Genomic DNA, 25,768 nt, shown 5'->3' with positions numbered 1-25,768 from the left:
TTACAATCCTGTCCCTCTCCTACCTTTCTGGTTTTCTTCCAGCTTATTTCCAATTGACTGAGTACTGATACTGGCCTCCTTACTGTACCACTAACAAGAAACTCTATCTCAGATTGTCCCCTATTCCTGGAACACTTTCCTAAACTCTGCCTCCTGGTTTACCTGTCTTCCTTCACATCAACACTAAAATTCAATTTTTACAGAAAGCCTTTCCAATTCTTCTTAATACTAATGCTTTCCTTGCATTATTTATTTTCTATTTACCTTGTACTTAGCTTTTTGTATATAATTATTTTATATTATACATATATTATACATATTTATTCTCTCCCCTACTAGATTGCAAACTGTCATTTAAAGCCCTCTTAAACCCTTCCACCCTTCTTATACACAACACTCCTCTATATAATATAGTCCAGCCAACCTGGCTTTCTAGTTGTTGTATAGTCCAATCTTCAACATTCCATCTCCCCAACTCATGCCTTTGCACTGGCTATCTACCATGAATACACTTCCTCCTTATCTCTTAGAATCCCTGTTTCCTTAAGACTAAGTTCAAAAATTACTTTCTACTTCTCTAAGTTTTTCAGGGTCTCTCTGGTGGTTAGTGTCTCTCCTTCCCCAATTTACTCTGTAAATAGCTGTTCTGGACACATTTTGAATATATTGATGTATGTGCACTTTATCACACCCTCTAGAAGGTCCAATACACACCTTGCATTTACTACCCTGCCTGGTTTCAACATTGTGGAGTAAGATGCTCAGAGCTGGTTTCCCCTTTTCCTGTCCCCCCTTCTTCCCCTCTCCTTTCCTGCCTCCTCTTCTACATTGTAAACTCACCGAGGACATGGATTCTCTTTCTTTTTGTTAAATGTATTCCTAGAACTTAGCATAATGTCTGGAATATATTTTGGAGGTTCTTTGTATTTACTGTACCTGACATAATAGCATTTACTAAATGCTTGAGTAAGTGTTTAATAAACACAACTTGAATGAATTATTCCCCAACTATACTTTGATGGTCATATGTGAAGTTTCAAAAATTAATTCACTGGAAAGACTTTTAAGATCATGTAAGGCCAACCTCCCATCTGACATAGAAAGGCACCTCTGATTGGTTGCTATCTAGTCTCTGCCCTAATATTTCCAATGATGAGAAGTGCATTGTTACAAAATAGTTTATTTCATTTTTCAAGAGCTCTATTTAGAGAAAGTTCTGCTTTTTAAAAGAAAGAAGGCACTTAAGCACCTTAGTCAGGTGATAATGAGTTCTGCTTTCACTTCTTTCCAAAGTAAGAATAACATCATCAACTCACAGGAACAACACGAAGCAAGTACTTTGTACAACTCATAAAAGCTATAGAAACTGAGGGACATGATCCGTGAATGTAGAAAACCAGATCTTCTCTAACTCTAAGGGCTTAGCTGTTGGCGTCACAAATCCTTCCACCAGATTGGGTGGTTAGACCAAATGGTACCCCCTTGATGCATTAAAGTACTGAGTCCAAGAAGAAAATAGGCCCCTATTATTTTTTGACTTTCCAGAGCTTAACTTCTCTCACTGTTTACTGAAAAACAACAAACAAGTGATTCAACCAACTTTCATTGTTGTGTCCAATTGTGTTCCAAAAACAGTGTATAGCAGTGGGTAAATTTAAAAATCAGAAACTATGTAACCTCAAGGACTTTACAAGAGAGAAATAGCTGAGGATTACAATGTGAATAGAGTACAGGAACTCATGTTCTTGGGTTCCAGTCTAGCCTGAGATACTAGTTGTACGAACCTGGGCAAGTCAATTAACCCCGTTTACCTCAGTTTCTACATTAGTAAAATGTACTGGAGAAGGAAAAGAAAAAGCATTTCTTTGCCAAGAAGAGTTCGATTCAACTGAACAAAGGGTAAACAGAAGATAATAGATTAATTCCTACAAAAGTACAAATTGCATACAAATGTTTTCTGAACAGAAGGAAAGCACTAGTAATTTGAGAGAGAATTAGGATAGGCCTCCACTACTGGATGTGGCATTGGAACCTGAACTCAAATAGAGCTGGGGACTATAAGGTGGAGTTGAGGATTTAATTCTATTCTTCCCCCTCCCCCCTCCTCACCCATTTAAATCCTATTCTTGACCTGTGCCTTTTCTATCTTCATAGAAAAGGGATCTGTTAGGATAAGAACAGGAAAAGCAAACTCCATTTGCTCTATTCTTTGCTTTTCGGTTTTCTTTGTCAATAAGCAAGGATTGTTTTTCTTGTAGCGTTAAGAAGACCTTGCAAGCTAGGGAAGGAAAACTACGTAGCCTAAGAACGAAGCCAAGACGTACGCACATAGGTAGAGACAAAGGCCACAAATTACTTAGGATAGATATCATACTGTCAGACACAAAAGGAAAACAAGCCTCATAAAGAAACGACATAGTTTTAAACCTGCACAATAATAGAGAAGGAAATTTCTTCAGCTCCTTAGATGGGTAGGTTGCCTTCTTGGAGTGAGATCTCGGCTGGGCTGGGGTGACAATTGTTTGTTTGAAAAGGAAGAGTAGAAGAGTTTGGTTTTCAGCTGTTTTTAATGATTGCTTGGGGGTGGGGGTGGGAGTGGGATACAACTAATAGCTATTACTCAAACAACAAAGACTTAATTGTGGTTCTCTACAAATCCTATCAATTTTCCGGGAATTAAGGTGAGCGAAGGTTGGCCTTCCAGTATTAGAGCCGATTGCTTTTTCAGTGTTAATAAATAAACACCGAACATCAATTGAATAAATAAAACCAAAACAAAACTGCCAAACAAAAAAGTTGATAAGCAATTGCCCCCAGTGGGAAAGGGACTAGCAGCTGTTTGTCTCTCGGTATCTGAGCAACATCCCCAGCGAACGAAGAGCCTTGTTTCCTTTGCTGTCATTTCTTTCTTTTTTTTTGACGATGTTTCATTTCCACCCCTAAACCGCCAGAAATGAGTAAAACCTTGCCGGCACACGGGGCTCCGATCGCCCGCCACTAACGAGCTTTTGTATAACCCAGCGTATGTGTGTGTGTGTGTGTTCGCGCGCAAGGGTTTCTGCAACCATAGAGGTCCAGCTTCCCGCCGGTCCGCCCCCTCCTCCGAGACCCCAGCGGGACTGGGTGGCGGGAGGTGGGGGTGGGGAGAGGGGGTGTCCCCTAGATTCCGTGCAGTGCCCAGCCATGGGCGGTAGGGGCCGCTGCCCGCAGCCCCAGCTCCAGGCCTGGGTGTGAATAACGGGGCAGGGTTGTAGGAGAAAGGAAACACTATGGGGAGGGGGGGAGAGGAGGCGGTGGCGGCCGGAGGGAGGAGAGTTCACTTTTCCTCAGGGTGTCAGCGCGCAGAGCTGAGTAATCGTAGCGCGGGGTGGCTGCTGCGGGCGCCTAGGAGAGTGCAGGGAAGTAGCAAATCACCTATCTAGTGAAGGTGGGAGCGGCAGGGGAAGGCAGACAGCTGCAGACTATAGAGGACCGGGCTCCGCTGCCCGAAGCCGTCCCGGGGGCTGTAAAAGCGAGGCGAGCGGAGCAGAGATCCGAGCCGCAGAGGCAGGAGCGCACCGAGCCGGCCGCGGAGTCGCGGGCGCAGCGCAGGATGCATCATGAAGAGCTGTCGTCGCCCTTGCAGAGACCCCGATATGGCTGTAAGTGCGCTTGCCGCGCGAAGCTCGAGCTACCCCCAGGGGATGGCTTAACGGTTAGGGACAATAAAAAGCAACCTGTGGAAAGGGAGGCTAACTTGCATAAAGGGGCCCGGATGCGCGGGGAGGAGGGGAAGGGAGGGAAACCGACTGCATGGCTGGTAAAGTTGGAAGCTGCTGTTGTAAAGCGTCCTATGGCTTCTTCCTCCTTCTCCTTCTCTTAGTCCTCTCCAACCCTGTCGTCGGTAGTGGAGAGCAACCCAGAAAAGTTAGGGGTGTCAGGTCAAGATGGAATGTCACAGGCAGCTATCCAGCCTGGGATTGGGGAGGGGGGTGAAGGAAGGGCGCGTTTGGAGGCGGCGTCCTTTCCCCTCCGCCCCCTTGCAGTAAGGAAAGTTTGCTGGGGTTGCAGGTGGGTGCTGAGGTCTACCGCCCCTTAGCGGGCTCTCCCCACGCCTCCTATCTCTACTGATGCCAGGCTATGCGTGGGAGCAAGTTGGCACCCTTAGGGCTAAGCCGGAGGCTCCTCTCATCCTAGTCTTGGTGGGAGGAGTCGAGCTTTCTCACAGGTGTGTGTGAGTGTTCAAGTTTGCGTGCGTGCGTGAGACTCTCGGGATGTCTGCCTCCTCCCCCGTATCTCTCCCTATCGCTGGCCCCCAGCCTGAATTGAGTAGCAGTGGGTTGGTTGTAGTGGGAGGGCTGGGGCACTTTGCTCCGGGGAACGAGTTTGAGGCCGCGTGACTTAAAGAGATGGTATATGATTACAGAGTGAGAGGCAGCCCTAGGAAGTAGGCTGCTGGAGAAATGCAGCTGATCATGAGTGGATCTGGCCAGATTAGCACCAACCACGTGGCTCCGTGTACTGAGTTCAGAGTCCTAAACATGCGCCAGGAAGTGGTTTCTTTTTTTTTTCTTTAAAAAAAAAGTGTGCATAAAGGGGGTGGAGGGGTGGGAGGGGTGGAGTAGGACGTGTCTCTGAGGAGCTGGACCCTGATCATTAAGCCACTGTTGAAGGAGAGCCTGAAAGTCCAAATTCATCTTTTGCCAAGGCAAAGTACCGCTGCCAAGGCGGCCGAAGCCCCAGGTGCGGATCCCGGTGGCACCTGTCACAGCATTTGAAATGAGCATATTAAAAACACTGAGGTCTCCAAGAGTAGCCTGCCAGATTTTCATAGACTTGCTGAGCTGGGCTTCCAGGCTATGTGAATCTCCTTTTCCCCAGGCTGCCCTCTTTAGATTGGAGGGTCAGGAGAATGAGATTAATGCCTCCCATGTGTATGACATGTCAGTCACACAAGTTTCTGTCCGCTGAAGGAAAATGCATTCAGCAGTTGCAGTTGACCCAAAGTCCTGCTCGTTCTTCGGTTAACTACAGCACCAGGCAGAACTAGGAGAACATAATCAGAATGCGCTTTTGGACAAAACAGCCTGCAAACACACCATCGGTTTTAAGTACTTGTGCATATTTCGAGTTTACCGCTTACTTAAGGTTAAATGTTGGGGTTAGTTCTAGAATGTCTACTATTACATTATATCCTGCTATTGCCTCCTTTATCTTCTGTATTAAAAATTGATATTAACCAATTTGATTGCTTGATGGGTATTTTTTAAAAATAGCAAGCTGCCTCATTTTTTATTAGCCAGACTTTGAGTTGTGGACTTCTTGCCATGTATTTGAAAGAGGTATTTAATGTGGCCTAATCATTTATATTTGTTTCTGGCAACCTCTAGTGCAAAAGAGAACTTTCACCTGTAAATAAATATAAGTTTGACATTTAGTGTTCTAAGCCTCTTGTCTGAGATCTCAGAATATATTTGTCACTGAGAGAACATACTAGGAGAATTGTGTGGTGGTTGTCTCTTCCTTTCTCTCATTTGCCTTTGAATTTGTGTTTTGTAATTAAATAGGGTTCATTCACCCTAAAAAAAAAAAAAAATCCTATATCTCATTACAACACTTTTCTTTCTCCACTTTCCCCAAACCAAGATCAACTGGAACTGTAATTTCATTAAGGAAAAGTGGTAAAAATCGCATATTTAAGTGCTTGCCTTCTGAGCATAAAACAATTTAAAGTTTCTTTATAAAATATAATCATTTTTAGCAGTTATGTGATTCAAAACATAGAACTAAATATTATAGTGGATTAAGAACTCCAGGTTTGTGCTTCATATTTCCCCTTTCCTTTCACATATATTGTAGTTGCTCAATTAAATAACAAACATTGTACTGCTAGAAAATCTTTCAGGTTTCCCCAGTTTAAGGATCTACAAAATTCCAAATAGAAGCCTATGTGTGGGACTTTTCAATGAGTTCTCCATGAAGGCTCAAGTTTTCTGACAGATGAGAAAATTGCTGAAATCTTTCTTATTCTCACATCTTACCATTGAGTTAAATAGCTTACCCTAACATTATTTGGAAATGATGGCTGTACCTTGCTTTATATATGTGAAGTTATTTATTGTTATAGCTTTATATCTTAGAATGAAACTTAAATCAGTAATGTAAACTGCATTGGAATAGGGTGGGGAACTGGGTGGATACTGTTGGAAATATAGATGTATGTAGAAATACAGATTAGCATAGATTAGAAACTGCATTAAACCACTCCCCAAATCATTTCCCCCCCAAGATGATTGGCAATGCTGATACAATGAACTTGAATTTGTAGTTGTTAAATTAATAATGAAGAATAATGAGAGAGTAAGAACTAGGCAGTTGTACATCTCTGTACAAAATGCAAGGCTGATTCCTGTTGAGAATAGTCTATTTTCTGTGAGACTATGAGCATGTCAGTTGGGTTTACCTGTAGGACCTGTGAGATCTAAGGTCCTTTCCAAACTTAGATCCTCTGATTCATCTCTTTGCAATTAAATAGTCAAAATTGGGGTGCCTTTTAGAACTGAAAGTGACTATTCATTTTATAAGTGAGGAAACTAATTTAGATTCTCAGTTCTATCATTGGGTAAAAGAATCAGATGTCAATGGCATATAGCACCTCTAATATGCTAGACACCTGTCCTATTCAGTAGGGATATAAAGAAAATTAACTATCCCTAACTGTAAAGAGTCGATATTCTAAAACTGGTTACCTACCCCATTTAGAAAAAGTGGGGACAATTATTACACTCTTCCTCTTTCCAGATATGTTTTAAAAATAGACTGCTTGAGTGAATATAAAATAATGTTCTTTTTTTTTTTTTTTTTTTTTTTGAGAATAGTGACTTAATTCTAGCTGCTATAGGCTGTTTTTGAATAGTGTTTTTCTTGAGACAATAACATTTCTAAAATTCCTTTATTGACATTTCTGGACAGTAGCAGGACAACTTTTGTCTTTCACTAGTTTGTGTAATGTCAAGAAACTTGGTGGAAGGCATCTAGCCTAGCTTGTTGGGTTTGTAACTCCGGAAGATTTCTGGGAAAGTATAGACAAATCTCTTCAGATGAGACAGTGGGGAAGAGGTTCTGCAATGTTGGACATAAAATTCACATTTATAAAAAAAACAGATCTCACAATTGTGAAACAATGAGCTTAGTTTTTCTACCTCAAATGCAAATTTAAAAAATTCCATTTCTATTTCATATTAGAAATTAATTCAGCAAGGTAGCCGGTAAGGGGCTTATATTGTATCGGAAGGGTACAAGACACCTTTTATTTTACATTGGTAAATAAATACAAAATAACTTATGGAAAGAGGTTCTAGTAACACAGAATCAGCATAGGATTCATGTAAGAAGTGTCACTTTCGATGGCCCTTACGGGAAGACAGGTATTCTATAAGGGGCAGATGAGGGAATGAGGGAATGCATTCATTTCTGGTATGGAGGACTTTGATGGGAAAAAAAAGGGGTAGAGACTAGAATCCAGTATAGTGAACTACTTAACTCAGAAGATTGGTAAAATAGGATTATATCACTACTTAGAAGTGATTTTTAACTTTTTTTTTTTTTAATCTCTTGGTCTCTTTTGAAGTATAAGGTGATCTGTATGTATGTGTGAGAGAGGTTGATACCAGCTGATTCTCACTGAGCAGTTTCTTGGAGTTTCTATGAACCTCAAAAACCTGGGATGCCTCTTTATGATACTTGTTATTAAAGGTCACAGGTGGTATCCTAGTAAAGTGATGAACTTGGGGTCTGAACCTACTTCTGAAAGTTAGCATTCATGTGATATATACAAGTGACTTAACCTATTTAAACCTCAGTTTTCTTATTTGTAGAATGTTTAATGCCTATAGTATATTTCTCACAGAGTTGTTGTGATTACTAAAATGAGATGGTATGTCATCATTTTTCTTTTTTTTTTTCTTTGCTGAGGCAATTGGGGTCAAGTGACTTGCCCAGGATCACAGCTAAGGAAGTGTTAAATGTCTGAGATCAGATTTGAACTCAGGTCCTCTGGACTTCAGGGCTGATGCCCTATCTACTGTGCCACCTCCCCGCCCCTATAAAGAGTTATCTTTATTAAATCCTCACAAGAACAACAATGAAAACTTAAAATTCTGCTGTTGTGATAAAGCCAGGTACAAATGAATTTAAATAAAACTTACCAGGAAAGACTGTGGCTTCTTCAATTGGAACTTAGAGGCTCTCTCTATTCTGGGGCACTGATTAGTTCTCAAAAATCATTGGATTTCTGTGATTCTTTTCTGATCCATTGGACATTTGAAAAGTGTATATTATGTGTGTGTGTTTTAATAGGTATATTGTGTTAAAAGATTAAAGAAAAAGTACAAAAATATAGTAGGTTTTTTTTGTGGTAGCAAAAAACTGGAAAGTGAGAGTATTTTGAAGAATTGAAGAATGGCTGAATAAGTCAGGGTGATGACTTTGAAGATTGATGGAATGGTATCATGCTCTAAGAACTGAGGAAACATGATTTCAAAAATACAAAGACTTGATATGAACTGATGCAGAATAAAGTAAGCAGAATGAGAAGAACCATTTATACTGCAATGCCAATATTACAAAAGTGAATTGAGGAATTTTATAAACATGAATAGTGAAATGAATAGAACCAGGAGGACAATTTATATAATAATACTATAAAACAAATAACTTTAAAAACTTTAAGAACTGTGATCAATATGACTGATTCTAAAGAGACGATGATGAAATATGCCATCCATTATGGAGGTATTATATATTGAAGGTGCAGGAAATATCTAGCTATATCTATGCATATGTATATATTTGTATGATATATATATATATATATATATATATATATATATATATGGTGCATGATATAGATAAAGCATGAACTTAAATACACATGGTCATTGAGGAAATTTGTTTGACTTGTCTATGCACATTTATTATAAGAAATTTGTTGTTTTTGATGCAGTGGGAGAGGTAGGAGAGTGAGAAACAGATTTTTTGTTAATTTTTTAAAATAGGTAGGAGGTATTAGAGGTGTGAAATGTTGCATGTATTTTCAGTTGAGATCACTGTATTATGTTTGTTAACTATTTTATTTTGTTAAAATAAACCTCTTACAAGGTGGGAACGATCTGTAAATATAAGGTAAAAATGAATTATATTAAAATAATTAACACTGAAATATTTATTTACAAATTTGTGGGTTTTAAAAAAAGATATAGTTTAAGAAAGCAGCTTTATGGTGTGCCATAACTGAAAATCTAAATGATACAGAAGTTATTTATGTATAAAAATGAAAAGGTCATACATTTATAATTAGAAGAGACTTCTGAGGTCTTTAAGCTCAACTCCCTTAGTTGAAAATGAGATTTGAGACATTAAGGAACTTGCCTTGGGTCACCCAGCTAATAAAGGTCAGAAGCTGAATTTGAACCAGTCTTTCTGAAGCTAAGTCTAGCCCTCTACTTCTCCATACTGGCAGACAAAGAAACTACATCCCTGTAACTCTAAAAAATGCTGTAACAAACCTTATCCTAATATTTATGTCTAATCCTAATAAGAATTGGTCAGCTATGCTCTCCTTTTTCTTCTTAGAGCATTATGGAAATTTAGGACCAAACTAGTCCAGCTACCTTATCTCATAGATAAGGAACCCTGGACACTTAAGCACTTGCCTGAAGTCACACAGGTAGTAAGTAACACTATTGGGATTTGAAACTACATTTGGCTTTCTGTTCCCTATTAGTCATGTGCTCCTTTATTTCCTTGTTGACATATTTATCTTATTTTTTCTTGGGGCTACAATTTCCTGATAACTAGTTTTTCTCCATTTTCATGGGAACTTTTCAGTTGTGTTTCATAATGTTTCACAGATGTTCTTATTTTGGTCTTGTTTGTAGGAGATAGGCTATCACCTTTAGCTCATCATACTATATCAGACTTTGAAAGTTCTCAAGGAATCTTAGCAGCTATCTCATCCAACCTATACACCAAAGGAATCTCTTTTATAACAGACATTCCCTTTCAAGTGAATTGATTAAAAAAACAACAACCAGAGGCATGTGAAAATCTGGTGCTTAAAGAAAAAATCCTTATCTATTCACAAATATATTTGATAAATTCAAGAAAGAAAATTTGACTTGCTACTATAATTCTAAATATTAAAAGTATAGCAATGTAGTAGAACAATCAGATGTAGAATTAGAATCTGAGTTAAATAAATTCCAATGGTTCCCTACTTCTTCAGTATTTAATATAAAATTCCCACTTAGGAATTCAAAACCTTCTTTAACTTGACCCCTTCCTGCCTTCCCTTCCTTTCTTTCATCTAGTGATACTGGCCTCCTTGATGTTGCTCAAAAAAGATATACCATCACCAGACTACTAGCATTTCCCACTACTGTCCTTCATTCTTAGAAGCCTCTTCCTTCTTTACCTCCATTTCCTGGATTTCCTAGTTTCCTTCAAGTCCCAGCTGAAGTTCCACCTTCTACAAAAAAGCCTTTCCTAGTCCTCTTTGATTCCAATCTTTTCCTTTTGAGATTCTTTCCAATTTATTTTTGTGTATTCATTATTGTGTTTTACCCTTTGTGATTCTATTTGGGGATTTTTTGGCAGAGATACTGGAATGGTTTAGCATTTTTACTGCAGCTCATTTTAGAGAGGAGGAAGCTGAGGCAAGGGGGCTTAAGTGACTTACTCAGATTCATATAGTTAGGGAGTATCTGAGGCCAGATTTTAACTCCCAAAGATAAGTCTTTCTGATTATAGACCCAGCTACCATCTAGCTGCCCCTATATAATATCTTATTTATATATGATTGTTTGCATATTGTGCCCAAATTAGGCTGTGAGCTCCTTAAAAACTGGGACTATTTTTTTTTTGCTTTTTATCCCTTGTGCCTGTTACAGAGAAAGTTTAAGTTACCTCTTTGGGCTTCAGTTCACTCATCTATGAACTCACCCTTGGACTAGATGATCTCCAATTTCTCTTCAATTTTAGATTTTATTTTTGAGTGGAGTTCTTTTTGTAGTTATCTCTGAAAGAAAGAAATAAATATTTATCAAATACTTCTTTATGTGCCAACCAAAAAACTAAGCATCTTTGTTTCTTAACCCAGTCCCTGGAAGTAGGTACTTTTATTATATCCATTTTACATTTGAGGAAATTGAAGCAGACAGATTTAAGTAATTTACCCAGGGTCACATAACTGCCTAAAGTTGGATTTGAATTCAATTCTTCTTGACTCCAAGTCCAGCTCTATATCCCTTTTACTATCCTGGCTGCCTAAAACCATGAGATAAGAGCTTTTTTGTTGAAATAAAACCAAATGGGAAACAAAGCCTGTCTGCTGAAGAAGAGTTGAATTGATTATAGTTTATGCATTAATGAAACACTGATGTACTTTTAAGAAATGGTTGATGAGGCTGTCATAGTAAATAATGTAGCATCAGGTAATGTGCTTTAGGAAAAGCACCAAATGTTAAGGTTTGGTCATGTGAAAAATTTGCATTGGCCATTCTCTTGGCAAAAGGTAGGTTTATTTAGAAGAGATTACAGAGAAAATGAAGGGGATACAATAGATAGCAGGAATGGTAAATATGAATGTGGGGAGAGCATAGAAAGGGGTTTTATGGAAATATTTATCAACTTGCCATTTACTGGGAAAAAAGGAAACATACCATGAATTTAGGACATGCCTTTAGTTGAAAAACTAAATTCTGAAAGGGACTTAGACCCCACTTCTTTTTTAGGGTGCTGAGAGAAAAGAGATCACATTGCATAAGGGAGTTGGGAGCCAACAGTGTCATGGGGAAGGAACTGCACTGATGTGCATTATCAGAGCCTTCTTTCTGGTTGTCTCAGGTTATACTTTTTAGTAATACCTCAGTTTTTCTCTCTGCCCACCACACTCACTATTCTGGATCTATCTTGGTGATTTTGAGGTCTGAAACAAACAAACATGAAAATTAACTGGTGATGCAGTGAAGAAATATATGACTCTTTGGCAAAGAAAATGGTAAAAAAAAAAAAAATGAAAGAATATGTTTGGGAATATCTGAAAATGCCTATTAAATTAAAAGGCGTCATCTAACCATTTAAGAAAAAATTAAAGACCTAGGTCAGAAGTGTCATAAAAGCTGGCCACCAGATGAAAATGTGATTAGGAAATATTTGACAAAATAAATAAAATAAAACAAAATATAACATTACATTTTAAAGCGAATATGCACCCTTCAGGAATCCTGAATTAATTATCTGTTTCCATTTAATACCACTATTCTATAAGGTTTTGCCAGTACTGGCAAAAGTTTGCCATTTACTGGCAAAATGTGCTTTTCCTAAAGCACATTACCTGATGCTACATTATTTACTATGACAGCCTCATCAACCATTTCTTAAAAGTACATCAGTGTTTCATTAATGCATAAACTATAATCAATTCAACTCTTCTTCAGCAGACAGGCTTTGTTTCCCATTTGGTTTTATTTCAACAAAAAAGCTCTTATCTCATGGTTTTAGGCAGCCAGGATAGTAAAAGGGATATAGAGCTGGACTTAGAGTCAAGAAGAATTGAATTCAAATCCAACCTTAGGCAGTTATGTGACCCTGGGTAAATTACTTAAATCTGTCTGCCTCAATTTCCTCAACTTAAATATATTTAAAAGCACTTACTTATACTGACATTTTACATTCTAAGTTGACCATGAAGTACTGCATCTCAAATTATTGGCATTGAAATATTTCACATTTTTCTACTTTGTGAATTTTTTTCCTTGGTCATCTGAAAAAAAGTCTTTATTTTGTAGTCAGTTTCTATCCAATTTACTTACTGTTTTATATGTAGGTTATATTCACAAAGTTAAATTCTTTGTAACTTTCCAATTCTTTAAATTCAAAGTAGTTGGGACAGCTAGAACCTTTTAGGGAAGCAGTATTTCTGTTTGGCTAAATTTTCTCCTCCTCTCCCCTGGGTTTGTATTTTGAAGCACCTAAATTGTTATTTTAGTGATTTTTTTTTTTTTTTTGAATGGTAATCTCATACTAATTATCCTTTTTCTATGACTCTGAAGCTAAATATGTTTTATTTGTGAGAATAGTCATTATGAACACCAGATACTATGTTACAACTCTTACTGATGTCTAGAGGGGCAACTGAAACACATAGAATTGTCTGGAAATGCTCCCATAGACTTCTGGACCTTTTCAATCCCTGTATCTATTATTTTTTAAGGATTTTTTCTCTCTTTTTTTGCCTTCCTCTTGGCATCCATTGTCACTTGGCAACACCCTTTCCTGCTCTAATTTGCTGCTTCTCAACTTTAAAACCAGAGCACCAATATTGCAGATTTATACTCTTTAAAATTGTGTGTTTTACAAAACTTTACTCTGTTCTGACAGAATGATTTTGTGAATAGAGAAAGACCTTGGATCGAGCAGATCAGGGTTCAAGGCCTTCAGACTAATGCATAGTGTTCACTGAGAACCAAGTCAATTAATCTCTAAATTACCTGAGGCAATTTTCCAAGACCATAAATTAGAGACAAATTGCTGATCTGCATCAATAAAGGGAGTTTCCACACTGGGAATTCTCTGTCTATAAAATACAGACCTAGAATTAGTTTTCTCTGTGAGAGTTTGTGCTATAAGGAAAGTGTTGGACTTTGACATCCACCTTTAGATGCTAAGGCCCTTTAACAATCTTTTTCCTTCCTGGATCTTGGCAGAATTTGGAGATAAGAAATTGGTTTGATAAAGGTGCCTCTGGGTAAGGAGGTACTTACTGAGTAAACTTAGGGATAGTTTCTTTTTTTTTTTTCTTTTAATCAATAAACAAGCATTTATTAAATATCTATTGTATATTCAAGGCAATGAGAGAACAAAAAACAACTTTCCTCTACGGATTTGAAATACCAACTCAGACAAAACAAAACAAAACGACTCAACCAAAAACAAACCAAGAATATCCTCAAGACAATTCCTGTTACACATATATTGGATCACTTGCCGACTTAGAGAGGCAGGGGAAAATTAGAACATAGAATTTGTAGGGGTGAATGTCGAAAATTATCCAAGTATATATTTTGAAAATAAAAAGCTGTAATAATAATAATAATAATAAAAGCTTGTTATAATGGCCACATTTGGTTATGTGAGAGTTTAATTGATGTAATTCAACAAGTAAAATTTATTGAAATTGTGCCAAACATTTAAATCAATGCTAGTGATTTGCTTTGATTTATACCAAGTTCATCTCTTAATAGTTGAAGTCTAAGAGGGGAGACTTTATAAAAAACAACAACAACAACTTAGGAATAGGATATTAATTGATATTTTGAATGTGGTTTAAAAAGTATTTTGTAGACATTCAGTTCTTCCAGATTAAGGAGGAAATAAAATATGATCCTGCCACCTCATGTCTCAGAGAGACATATTTTCTCTGCCTCACTTTTATTTTTCTCTTGAAAGGATTACCTGTGGCAATTTTAGTTCTCTGGTTTCCCTGGGGAGTTAGAGCCTTCAAATGAGCAATGTCTAGGTTTTGTTGAATAATGGCTAATGGTATGTTTTCAGTTGATTTGTGTGTCTTGAAGACATTAAATGTCATTTTAAAGGGATTTTTAGCTTCTGTTTTACATTAAATGTTGGCAAGATTTTAGTAAATTGCAGTCCCAGTACTTTCAAGTTTTATTTGCAATGTTTTTGTTATAGTTTGTGTGTGTGTGTGTATGTGTGTGTGTATAAAATGTGTAAGAACAAGTGTACCCTAGTGCAAAGAATGAAAGACATTTCTAATGTACAATTACAGCCTTCACAATTCTTACAGCTTTTGTCAAGTGAGTGAAAATAGATAAGTATACCTTAAGAAAATTCTGACATCTAATATTCTTTATGCATATCACAGCTTTGTGATTTATCTAATCCAGGTCATTTTGGCTTTGCTTTTTCTTTAAATAAATAGAATTTAATAATCACTAGTCTCTGTCAGATTAAGTGTGTACAAAGATGAAATAAGATCAGGTTTCAAAGTGCATATAGGGTGTACCTATTCAGAGGGCTAGGTAAAGTGGATTTCAGATCATCTATCTGGGGTGGAGAGAGCTTGGGTATTACTACTGCCCAAGTAACACTTAGAGCTCTCGAGTGCCCCAGAGTCTATTTAACACCAAGTCAAAAGGCAGACCTCCCATCCCCCAGGCAATTCCTAGTGTTTCTTACCACTTTCAGGATAAATATAAAATTGGGAAGATTGGCAAGGGTCAGGTTAGGTTACGAAGAGCTTTGAATCTCAAATAGGATTTTATATTTATCCTGTTTGAGATTCAAAGCTCTTCATAACCTAACCTGACCCTTTCCTATCTTCCCAATCTTCTTACATATTAACTTCCCTGTACTTACTTACCCTTTGATTCAGCAACACTAGCCTCCTTGATATTTCATGAACAAGATTATCTGTCTTTCAATTCTATGCATTTTTACTAATTGTCCTCCATGCCTAGAATTCTTTTTCTCATCATCTCAGCTTCCTGGCTTCCCTGGTTTTTTTTTCACCACCATTGAAATCCTACCTTCTATAGGAAGCCTTCATTGATTATTTTCCCCCTTTACTGGTTTTTCTTCTGTTGATTATCTTCAGTTTATCCTGCATGTATCTTGTTTGTCCATAATTATTTTCATGTAGTTTCCCTTATTTGCCTATGAGCTCCTTGAGAGTAGGAGATTTTTTTTTTTGCCTTTAGTATTCTCCAGGACTTAGCACAGTGCCTGACATGTAGTAAATCTTTGTTGTGTTTATGGACTGACCTATCTGGTCCAAGTGATGATGGAAGACCCCTACTTTATCTACAGAAGACTTCTGCTGCTCTAAGAAGGGTTTATTATTCCATTTTAGGATCATAGATTCAGAGCTGGAAGGGACTTTAGATTTCATCCTCTAATTTAGTCTCCTCATTTTGCAGATGGGAAAAACTGAGGCTCAGGAAAGTGAAATAACTTGTCTAAGGTTATTTAGTAGTTCTGTTTCTCAGTGGGATTTAAACCCAGGTCTTCTGATCTACATCCAATAATTGTTCCAGATTTGTAGGAAGAATAGCTGGAAGACCATATATGCTCACCACTGTCTGATATCCACGACTCTAATACCATTTCAGTTTTAATTCTTTAAATTGGTATCTTTGAACTGAGGAGTGTGCTGGTAAATGTTAACAGTTGGCTCTCAAGTACCCTAGGGCATTTTAAAGTTTAATTCGCATTATTATTTTCTATATTACTTTAAATATAGACAATCAACAAAATAAGAAATCAATTCTGATTGGTAGCTTAATTTCTGAGATTTTCAGCTCAAACTGAAAAATTTGATGATCAGTTGTAGCTCCAGCATAATTCTAATGTGAATCCTCAATTGGTTGAATGATTTATTCAGTAATAACTAAAACCTTGGATAACAAGAAATGTCCAGAAAAGTTGTCAAGTCAGCAATAAAGACATATATTACCAGTTTCCTTCCTCTTTTCCGCCCCCCCCCCCTTCCTCTCCCTATCCTTTCTCCCTTTCCTCCTCCCTCCCTGATCACACAGAAAAATTTATTCTTCAAGTAACAAAAATAGAGGGGACTTTTCTGCAACATTTGATGATGTTTCCCTCAGAAAAAGGATTTAATCTTTTTCTTTTTTCATATTATTTTAAATAAAGTGAATTGATAATTTGCCTTAATGTTGTTCTATTGAAAATGTGTATTACATATAAAAACATAAGAGTATAGATTTAAACAGGAAGGAACCTTAAAAATCCATTTATTCACCACTTTTTTACAAATAAGGAAACTGAGGTCCAGGGAAGTTCATCCCTATCCCTACAGTCTTTTTTTTAAATGTTGATGAATTATTTTTTTCCAATCCATCCCTACTTACTTCTGTGCTAACCATAATAGTTTGTAGCCAATACTGCTGTGTGACTATCCACTTTGTATTTCAATACATTGAGATTTGCACACAACATCTCTTATGAACATGAAGACTTTTCTACTATGCCAAACTGCTTCTCATGATTGAGACTTAATAGATAAGTGTACCTTAAGTTTGTGATTTCTTGACCAATTTGAATCTTTGCTTCTTTTATTGCTGTATCTCTGAATGTTACTTTGCTGCTGAGGGATACTCTTATCTGAAAATTTACTTTTATCAGCTCTCAATCTGATAGCTTTCTTACTTTACGGGTAGTGACTTTAAACAGCCACTGGTATATAAAAGTTTCATCCTTTTCTCTTCACTTTTCTAAATAAAGATACGTTACCTTTTTCCTTGTCTTTTTTTTTTTTTTAATCTGTCCCTCCTCCTCAATTTTCCCTCCAACATAAAATAAAGTTGTTCAACTTGGGCAGTAACTTGGAAATAATATGCTGCCAAGGAAACTGTTCTTGGCCATAGAAACTGCCCCTTCCAGCCATACTCTTATCCTTGAAACCTGAAGTCAAGTGAATCAATGCAGGAACTGTTTGACATTTATCAGTTTAGAAGATGATGTTTAAATGAATCTTTGTTTTCCTAGTCTTAAAAACATCTTCAAGTTGCACTGCAAATCATTTCAAATAAGAGGAAAGACTAAGTTCTTGTCCCCTCCCTTTCTCCCTCTCTCCTCTCTCTTCCTTCTTCCCTTTTTTCCTCACTTTCCTCTTTCTCCTCCTCTCCTCCTTTATTTCCTACTCTTTCCTCTTTTCCTTCGCTCCTCTCCCTCTGTCCCTTTCTTTTCTTACCATAGAAGTAGATACAGACTTTTTTTTTTCCTAAAGAGATTATAATGGTGTACAAAACCCAACATATTTGAAATACGAGGTAGGTAGTTACAAAGCAGTATTGGCTACAACTATTCTGTTTAGTATAGTATTAGCTAGGGATGAAGGGAGGAAAATGGCTCATCAATATATAAAAAATACTGAAGGGGTAGGGATGAGGAAAAAAAAAAACTTTGGAAGAGGGATAGGCAAGAATTGTTCAAGACTTTGAGCCTCCCTTTGGGAAGAAAAGAGGGAAAGGAAGTAGGAGACTTTTTGGTAAAGGATAACAAACAGTAGAATTTTTTGGGATGAAAGATTTGGAAATGCTGATTTTCAAGAAGTAAAAAGGAAAAAAGTTAGATTTAGAAAGGCAACAAATCTGAAGAATGAAGAAAAACTAGTTTTGGTTTTTGTTGTTGTTGTTGTTTTTTATAGGAAGAGTACATTGTAATAGAGACATTCTCTCATTTTAGCGATTGTTTAGGTGTATGAAGTTCCTAGTGAAATTGCCTGAGCCCGCATTATCACTCATTTATATCCTTGAACATTCCATTGTGAAGAATATCTATAATTTCTCATGGGTAAGGAAATGGGTGTTTTTTTTTTGTTTGTTTGTTTGTTTTTTCTGAACGAGTTGGCCACTTGAGTTTTCTTAAGGGGGAAGGTAGCTTTCCTACACAATAGTCTTTATCTTTGTTCCTGTTTCAGATTGCAAAGTTTGAAGTATTTGATACCAGCTGGGTGGGCTCAGTGAACTTGTGGCAATCGTAGTGGATATGGGTGTGGGACAGTTTGAATGGAAAAGATGGAGGAGGTTGCGTTAATTCCACTGAAACCCTCTTCCCTTCTTACATTAAACTACATAGTCAATTAACAATATCGGAGTGATACATAGAATAGATACTGATTAACTGTCTCGTTCCTTTTGAAACAAAACAGAGATGTCATTTGAGATTATGTCTCAAGCCTTGAGGAACATGCAAAAAAAACTGAAAATATTTCCCTGATCTTGCCAGGGTCAACAATTGCTTTTAGGTACCAGGTGTATTCAATTGATAAGAATTTACTGAGGATCTTCTATATACCAGATACTAAGCATTTAGGATTCAAAAATAAAATAAAATAAATTGGTTCTTGCCCTTAAGTAACTTACATTCTAAAAGGAAAAGAAGGGCAAAATGTACATAGATAAATACATATACCTGATATATATACTAACTGGATAAAAGGTAGTTCTGAGAGTGAATGAATGGAAAACTTATTAAACACTTAAGTGCTAATACTGAGCTAAATTTTAGAGGATACAAATATAAAAGCAAGACAATTTCAACCTCCGACAATTTCAGCCTCCAAGGACCTTATGTTTCAGTGGAAGAGACCACACATGTTGGGGTTTAATGATCACTAGATGGCAGTTATGGTCTGAACTCCCTGAGTGAGTGAAACAATAGTTTCAAATAGTCATTATCCTGCCTTTTTTCAAGGGAATGGTCATTGATTTAATTTCAATTTTCAGAATCTGAGATGGAAAGAGAGAGTACAGCCTCAGTGGGAGGACACAATGGCTTGAGCGAGGGATAAAACCAAAGATTCTAAGAAGTTCACAGTCTCGTGTCTTAGCAGCTGGATCATCAGGAAGGGCTTCAAGTAGGAGGTGATGCTTGAGCAGAGTATTAAAGGAAACCATTGATTTTAAGAGGTAGAGTTGAGAAGGGAGAGTATTCCAGGCACTGAGAACAGTCCAATTCAAAGGCAAAGAGATGAGAAATGGTGTCTCAAAGACAGTTATAGACAGGGATAGTATGACAGTATAATAATGTGTGGAATAGATAATGTGTTAGAATGCTGCAAAAATAGGAAAATATAAGATCATAAAGAGATTTAAATACCAAATAGAGGAGTTTGTATTTAATCTTGGAGGCAATATAGAGCCCCTGGAGTTTGTTGAATGGTAATGGAGGGTGATGTAGTCACATTCATATTCTGGGAAAATTGCTTTGAAAGCTTCGTGGGAGGATGGTATAGACAGAGACTTGAGGCAGGGATATCAATTAGGAAGGCTATTAGAATAGTCCAATTGAGAATGATGAGGTGGTAGCAACTGCAGGAGTGGTAAGAAAGAGTACATATTGGAGAGAGGAAAAAAAAACTCCAATATTTAGCAACTGATTTGTTGGTGTTCATGAGTAGTGGAGAATGACCTTGAATCTGGGTTAGTGGTAGAATGGTGGTGATACCCCTTGATAATAATAGGGAAGTTTGGAAGAGGGGTGGGCTTTATAGGAATGATGAGTTCTATTTTGGAAATGTTGAATTTGAAATTCCTATAGGAGATGCAATTCAAAATGTCCCAAGAGTTCTTTTTTGTTCCTTCATTTTTTTAGTCATGTCTGACTTTTTGTGACCCCATTTGGAGTTTTCTTAGTTCTTGAGTGGTTTGCTATTTTCTTCTCCAGCTCATTTTACAGATCAGGGCACTGAGGGAAATAGGATTAAATGACTTTCCCAGGGTCACATAGCTAGTATTTCAGGCCAGATTTGAACCCAGAATTCTAGTTAGCTGTCCCAATAATTTTCTATCATCAGTTTTTTGTTTGAACCACAAGGTTTTTCCCTTGAATTAACTTCATCTGGAAATATGTATAATTGTATATTCATCCCTTTGCCTTTTTCTTAGTTATTTAATTACAAATGTTTAATATTTTATTTTGTTTCCAATTACATGTTAAAATAATTAACATTCATCTTTTGAAAATTTTGAGTTTCAAATTCTTTCCTTCCATCTCTCCTTCCCCTTAGCCATTTAGTTACATAGGAGGCAGTGACACATTTCACAGGATCATTCATTTTGCTTAAACAGATGCAGCTTATCAACATCTCTAAGAAATAGTTTAGTCTAAAGATAATAAAAGTATTTGCTTTTATTCTGGAATCCATTGGTTAACTGACTTAATTTTTAAGGTGGAGTAATCATTGAGATACTTTGAGCTTGTAATAAGAATGGGGTTTGGATGAAGAACACATGGGATCCTATTTCTTGCTCTGCCAGTTTGTTATAAGTCACTTAGGTCCTAGTGTTGGAGTTAAATGTCTACATAATTTAAACTGAAAGAGTAATGAAGCATTTATCTGTTTCAATTTTTGTAATATTGTTAGAAATATTAAAATTTCAAAAAGGAAACTTTTGCTGTATAAGTGCCTTCTCATATTCCCTCCTTCCCCCTCCCTATATATCAACTTTTTAAAAAATACTATTTTATTTTTCAAAATATATGCAGATAGTTTTCAACATTCACCTTTGCAAACCTTGTGTTCTAAATTTTTTTTCCTCTCTCCCTTTTTCCCCTCCCCAAGACAGTGAACAATCCAATACAAGTTAAACATGTATATTTCTTCTTTTTTTAAAATTAAAGCTTTTTATTTTCAAAACATATGCCTAGGTAATTTTCAGCATTCACCCTTGCAAGACCTTATTCTAAATTTTTCCCCCTCCTTTTTCCCTACCCCCTTCCCTAAATGGCAAGTAATCCAATATATGTTAAGCATGTGCAATTTTTCTTTACATGTTTCCACAATTATCATTCTGCACAAGAAAAACCAGATCAAAAAGGAAAAAAAGAACATGAAAAAGAAAAAAAAAAAAAAAAGCAAGCAAACAACAACAACAACAAAAGGCGAAAATACTATGCTTTAATTTATATTTGGTCTCCATAGTTTTCTCTCTGAAGGCAATGGCACTTTTCATCACAAGTCTATTAAAATTACCTTGATTCACCTCATTGCTGAAAATAGCCAAATCCACCACAGTTGATCATCATATAATTTTTCTGCTATTGTGTACAATGTTTTCTTGATTCTACTAACTTCACTTAGTATAAGTTCATGTAAGTCTTGGTTTTTCTAAAATCGGCCTGCTCATTATAAACAATAATATTCTATTACATTTATATACTATAACTTATTCCGCATTCTTCAACTAATGGGCATCCTCTCAATTTCTAGTTCCTTATGTATCAACTTTTTAGCAGTTTTAAGATCCTTTGGTTCAGAAGACAAAAGACACCAAAGTTAGAAACTTTAATAATCTTAAAGTCAAGAAGACTGGAATTTAAGTTCTTCCCACATATTAGCTGTGTGACCCTGAGCAACTAAGATGATAAATTATTGATATATGGGCAAACCTATATCCAGGAAAGAGAAAGTTCCCAGAAAAATAAACTCTAGGGGCAACTAAAGAGGTATATTGTTATAGAGGTCCATGTTTAAATATGCCTTTTTGCATAAATATTCTCAAACTCGCAACTTCCCTTCACATTTTGACTAGAAAAGTGACCTAGATTAGCTTAAGTGGAGCTTAACCTTAGATTTAGGTCTCCTAAGAATTAAGAGGTCAAGAAACCTAGAAAAGAAACTTTATTATGTTGTGTTTCAAACCTCTAAAAATGTGTCTTGGAAATACTGAACAATATTGTTATAATTATTTGACTAAAATAAAGGTACATCAGATGTGCATATCCACAAATGTTTTGTGCACTTAAAAAATCCACAATATCAGATTTGATATGATTATAGATAATTTTAGATTTTAAGGCAGTTGGTATTGGCAACTAGATTCTGAAAACTTTTTCAACTATATTCTTTTGCATTTTCTTTGGATGTTAAAATTTTTATTTATTGAATATCCCTGATATGTTGAGGAGATGAATTGTCATAAGAATGTTTTAGGTATTTTAAAAAAATTTACACCTTGTTTAATTATAAAGTTTTGCTAAACAGTGAACATATTTTGATGTAGCATATGGCAGGCTGAAACTTCTTATGGTTGAAAGAGCTCAGAGAAGCATTTTGTCCAGAAGAGATTATAATGGTGTGCAAATCCCAGTGCATTTGAAATATAAGATGGGTAATCATAAAACAATATTGATTATAAAACTGTTCTGGTTAGCATAGAAGTAGGGGGGGATGGATTAAAAAAAAAATCCAACAGCCACCATGACTCATCGAAGTAGAGAAAATGGAAGAATTTCCCTTTTAGGAGGGAAAGGGAGAAAGGAAGTAGGAAATTTTTGGAAAAAGGATAATGAAGTAGCATGCTTTGAGATAAAAGGCTTTGGAGATGCTTATTTCCAAGAAGTAAAGAGGAAAAAACTCATTTAGATTTGGTAAGGCAACAGATCTGAAGAATGACTTCTCAGTGGGAGTAGTGCTTTGTAATAGTAAGATACTGAAAAAATGAAAGTATTGGTATCAACCAGGGAAATTTTGAATAATGCTTCTTATTAGTTTTTTTTTTTCTTTTTTAAAAAGTACATTTAAGATAATGTCAAGGGGACATGTCATTAAGTTTTTTGTATTTATTAGCTGTGCAAACTTGGTCAAGTCCCTTTGAGCCTTGTTTTTCCCCCACCAATAAAATGGTGAAAATACAAACTGCCCTCCTCATGTGACTGTTGTGATTATTAAATGAAATAATACATTTGAAAGAATTTTGAAAGTAGCATAGGACTATATAGGTTATATCAATAACGTTTTGTGTAAGCATAAGTTAATTATTTTATTGTTTACAAAATAATACTTGCTATAGCATTCATTAATTCATTAATTCAATAATTAATGGTTTAGCACTGTGTATTCAGATGTTTTCTGTTACTTTGACCCCCTTTCAACTACAACAAAATATATTGTGAATCTATTAAATCAATATAATTTAATACATCACTTATAATATTCTGCAATTATTTACTGTTATCAGCACCATTAAAGAGTTGTTAGGTTAAATGCCTTGGATCACTAAATGGGGAGCTACTAGTTTGAAGAAAGAGTGACATCCCATTTGTCACTACTCCAAATTATGATGCCTCTTTAACTTCATTATGTTATATCTTTTGTTTTAACTTCTTCAATTAAGTTTTTGATTACCTTTCTTTAACAGGGGTTTTTAACATTTTATTTTGTCATAGATTCCTTTGCCATATGGTGAAATCTCTGGACTTCTTCTCAGAATAACATTTTTATATATATAAAATAAAATTGCACTGCAATGGAAACCAATTATTTAGGAATACAGTTTTCAAAATACTTAAAATAACAACAAAATTAAGAATGCCTGCCCTATAATAAAAAACAAAACAAAACAAAAATTTAATCCCCAGTGGCAAAATCTTTGAGATCCTTAAGAGTTTTTCCTCCTCTGTTTTACATGATTTTTGAATTTAAAACTTTCTGTGGTCATTTCTCACTAAAGAATTCTCTTAAAGAGAAATTGTTCTAAAATCCTCATATCTTGACTTGACTTACTCTGTTAGAAACCCCAACTCATTTGAAAGGGAGAGTTGTTCTGCTATGATGTAGTCCTTTGTTTTGTGAAGTAGACCAAGAAAATAGTTCTGTGATACCTAACTCTGCTTCACACAGACCATTTTGGAAAGGAAAGAGAATACATATATTGATTATTGTGGGATCCAATATTAAAGGCTTTTAAAATCTTATGTGATTATTTACCTAGGTCAAAATAGAAATATGGGGGTTAGGATGGCTTTCATCTGGAAAAAAAATTAGGTAATTCTCATTTCCAAGAAGAAATGATGTTTTAAAACTATTCATAATGCTATATGTTTGCATCTTTGGGGAAAAAATATAGAGAAAAAGGATTGGCTGGTGTGGGTGGGTACTAAAAGCTCTCAAAGCCACTTGTAGCTTCATCTGACTGACTGAAGCTGTTCAGTGTGTTAAACCATCTGGATATTTCCTGTGTTCCCAGGATCTGAGGTATTATGATTAGTTAGCTAGTCAGAGATAATTCATATGTTTTGTCTTGATTGCCTGCCCAATTGTCAAATTGTTATAAATAACTTATTTTTACACTATCACCGAAGTCATAATAAGATCAATTCTTAGCCTTGTTTCTACATTGAACTTGGAGGTTGAATTATCTGCAGATGATTAGGCCAAGGTTAAGATTGAGACATATAATCTTATGTTGTTAGCTGTCTAGAGAGCACCCTGGAATGGAAAAATCATGGGAATGGGAATTGGCTGTAAAAAAAAAAAAATACTGTGGCTTGTAAATAATGGAATATTATTGGGCAGTAAAAGAAGGATGTGAGGAATTTGGAGAAAGATTGAAAAATTTGTATAAATTGGTTCAGAGGAAAAGAAGCAGATCTAAGATATATATATATAACTATACCAGTGTGAAGAAGACAATCTATTACAGAAGTTGACTTCTGAGTAGTAAGTAGAAGAACCAAAAAAGATCAAGGACAACAGAAAATGAACCCAAGCTCATATTAGGGAATCAGGAGACTTCTAAGATGGGAATAGGGACTGTATTTGTATAGCTGTGATTTTCTTGATGTAGGGAACTCCCTCTTCTTATGGAGGTTGGTATCTTCAGCTTAAATCATGAGTTTTTTCATATCAGGTCTTTTATGCTTAATAATTTTCTTTGTCACAAGGGAAAGTTTGATCTAAAAGGATTGACTTTGATAAAGTCAAAAAGCAAAAAACTTTTTTTTCCCCTCAATGCATTGGAATTGAAGTCTGGAGATTTGTATTTAAATGAGAACCCTGCCACCGAGGAGTTGCTTGACTTCTCACTAGTCATTTAGGGTTTTTTGGGCTGTAAAATGAGGATAATACATTCACAACCTTCCTGACACATTCATTGTAAGGATCAAGAGTGTAAAGCATTTAAAATGTGATATAAATGGCAGTTACCTAATCCAATGCCTTTGGGCACAAGGAGCCTTTAATGACTCGCCCAAAGTCATGTAAATAATTAGCTGCAATCAGCTAGAAGCTAGATTCTAGCTTTCCTGACTCCTAGTCCAGTGTTATTATTGGCAGATGCACTTGAGGGGGAACTGAAGACAAGCTATCCCTAAAAGAAAAGAGATAATGATAATTGTGATGAGATTGGCAAAGAGTAAAAGATGACACAAACAACAGAAGTAAGCAGAAAGATCAGGGGTATAG

General features: G+C 36.2%; 1 protein-coding gene across 3 annotated transcripts in view; it reads left to right on the top strand.

The window, feature by feature from the left end:
• The first annotated feature begins 3,303 nt into the window (after positions 1 to 3,303).
• IQGAP2 (IQ motif containing GTPase activating protein 2) overlaps positions 3,304 to 25,768 on the top strand; it is a 310,948-nt gene continuing 288,483 nt past the window's right edge. For all 3 annotated transcript variants that reach the window (XM_031966282.1, XM_031966273.1, XM_031966291.1), the window contains exon 1: positions 3,304 to 3,641. In XM_031966282.1, coding sequence (XP_031822142.1) covers positions 3,593 to 3,641 — 49 coding nt within the window. In that variant the 5' untranslated portion in view covers positions 3,304 to 3,592. The remainder of the gene's footprint in view (positions 3,642 to 25,768) is intronic.

Source organism: Sarcophilus harrisii, chromosome 1 (genome assembly GCF_902635505.1).
Source record: "Sarcophilus harrisii chromosome 1, mSarHar1.11, whole genome shotgun sequence".
In the NCBI taxonomy this organism is placed as follows: Eukaryota; Metazoa; Chordata; class Mammalia; order Dasyuromorphia; family Dasyuridae; genus Sarcophilus; species Sarcophilus harrisii.
This window is presented reverse-complemented; position numbering and strand designations above follow the sequence as displayed.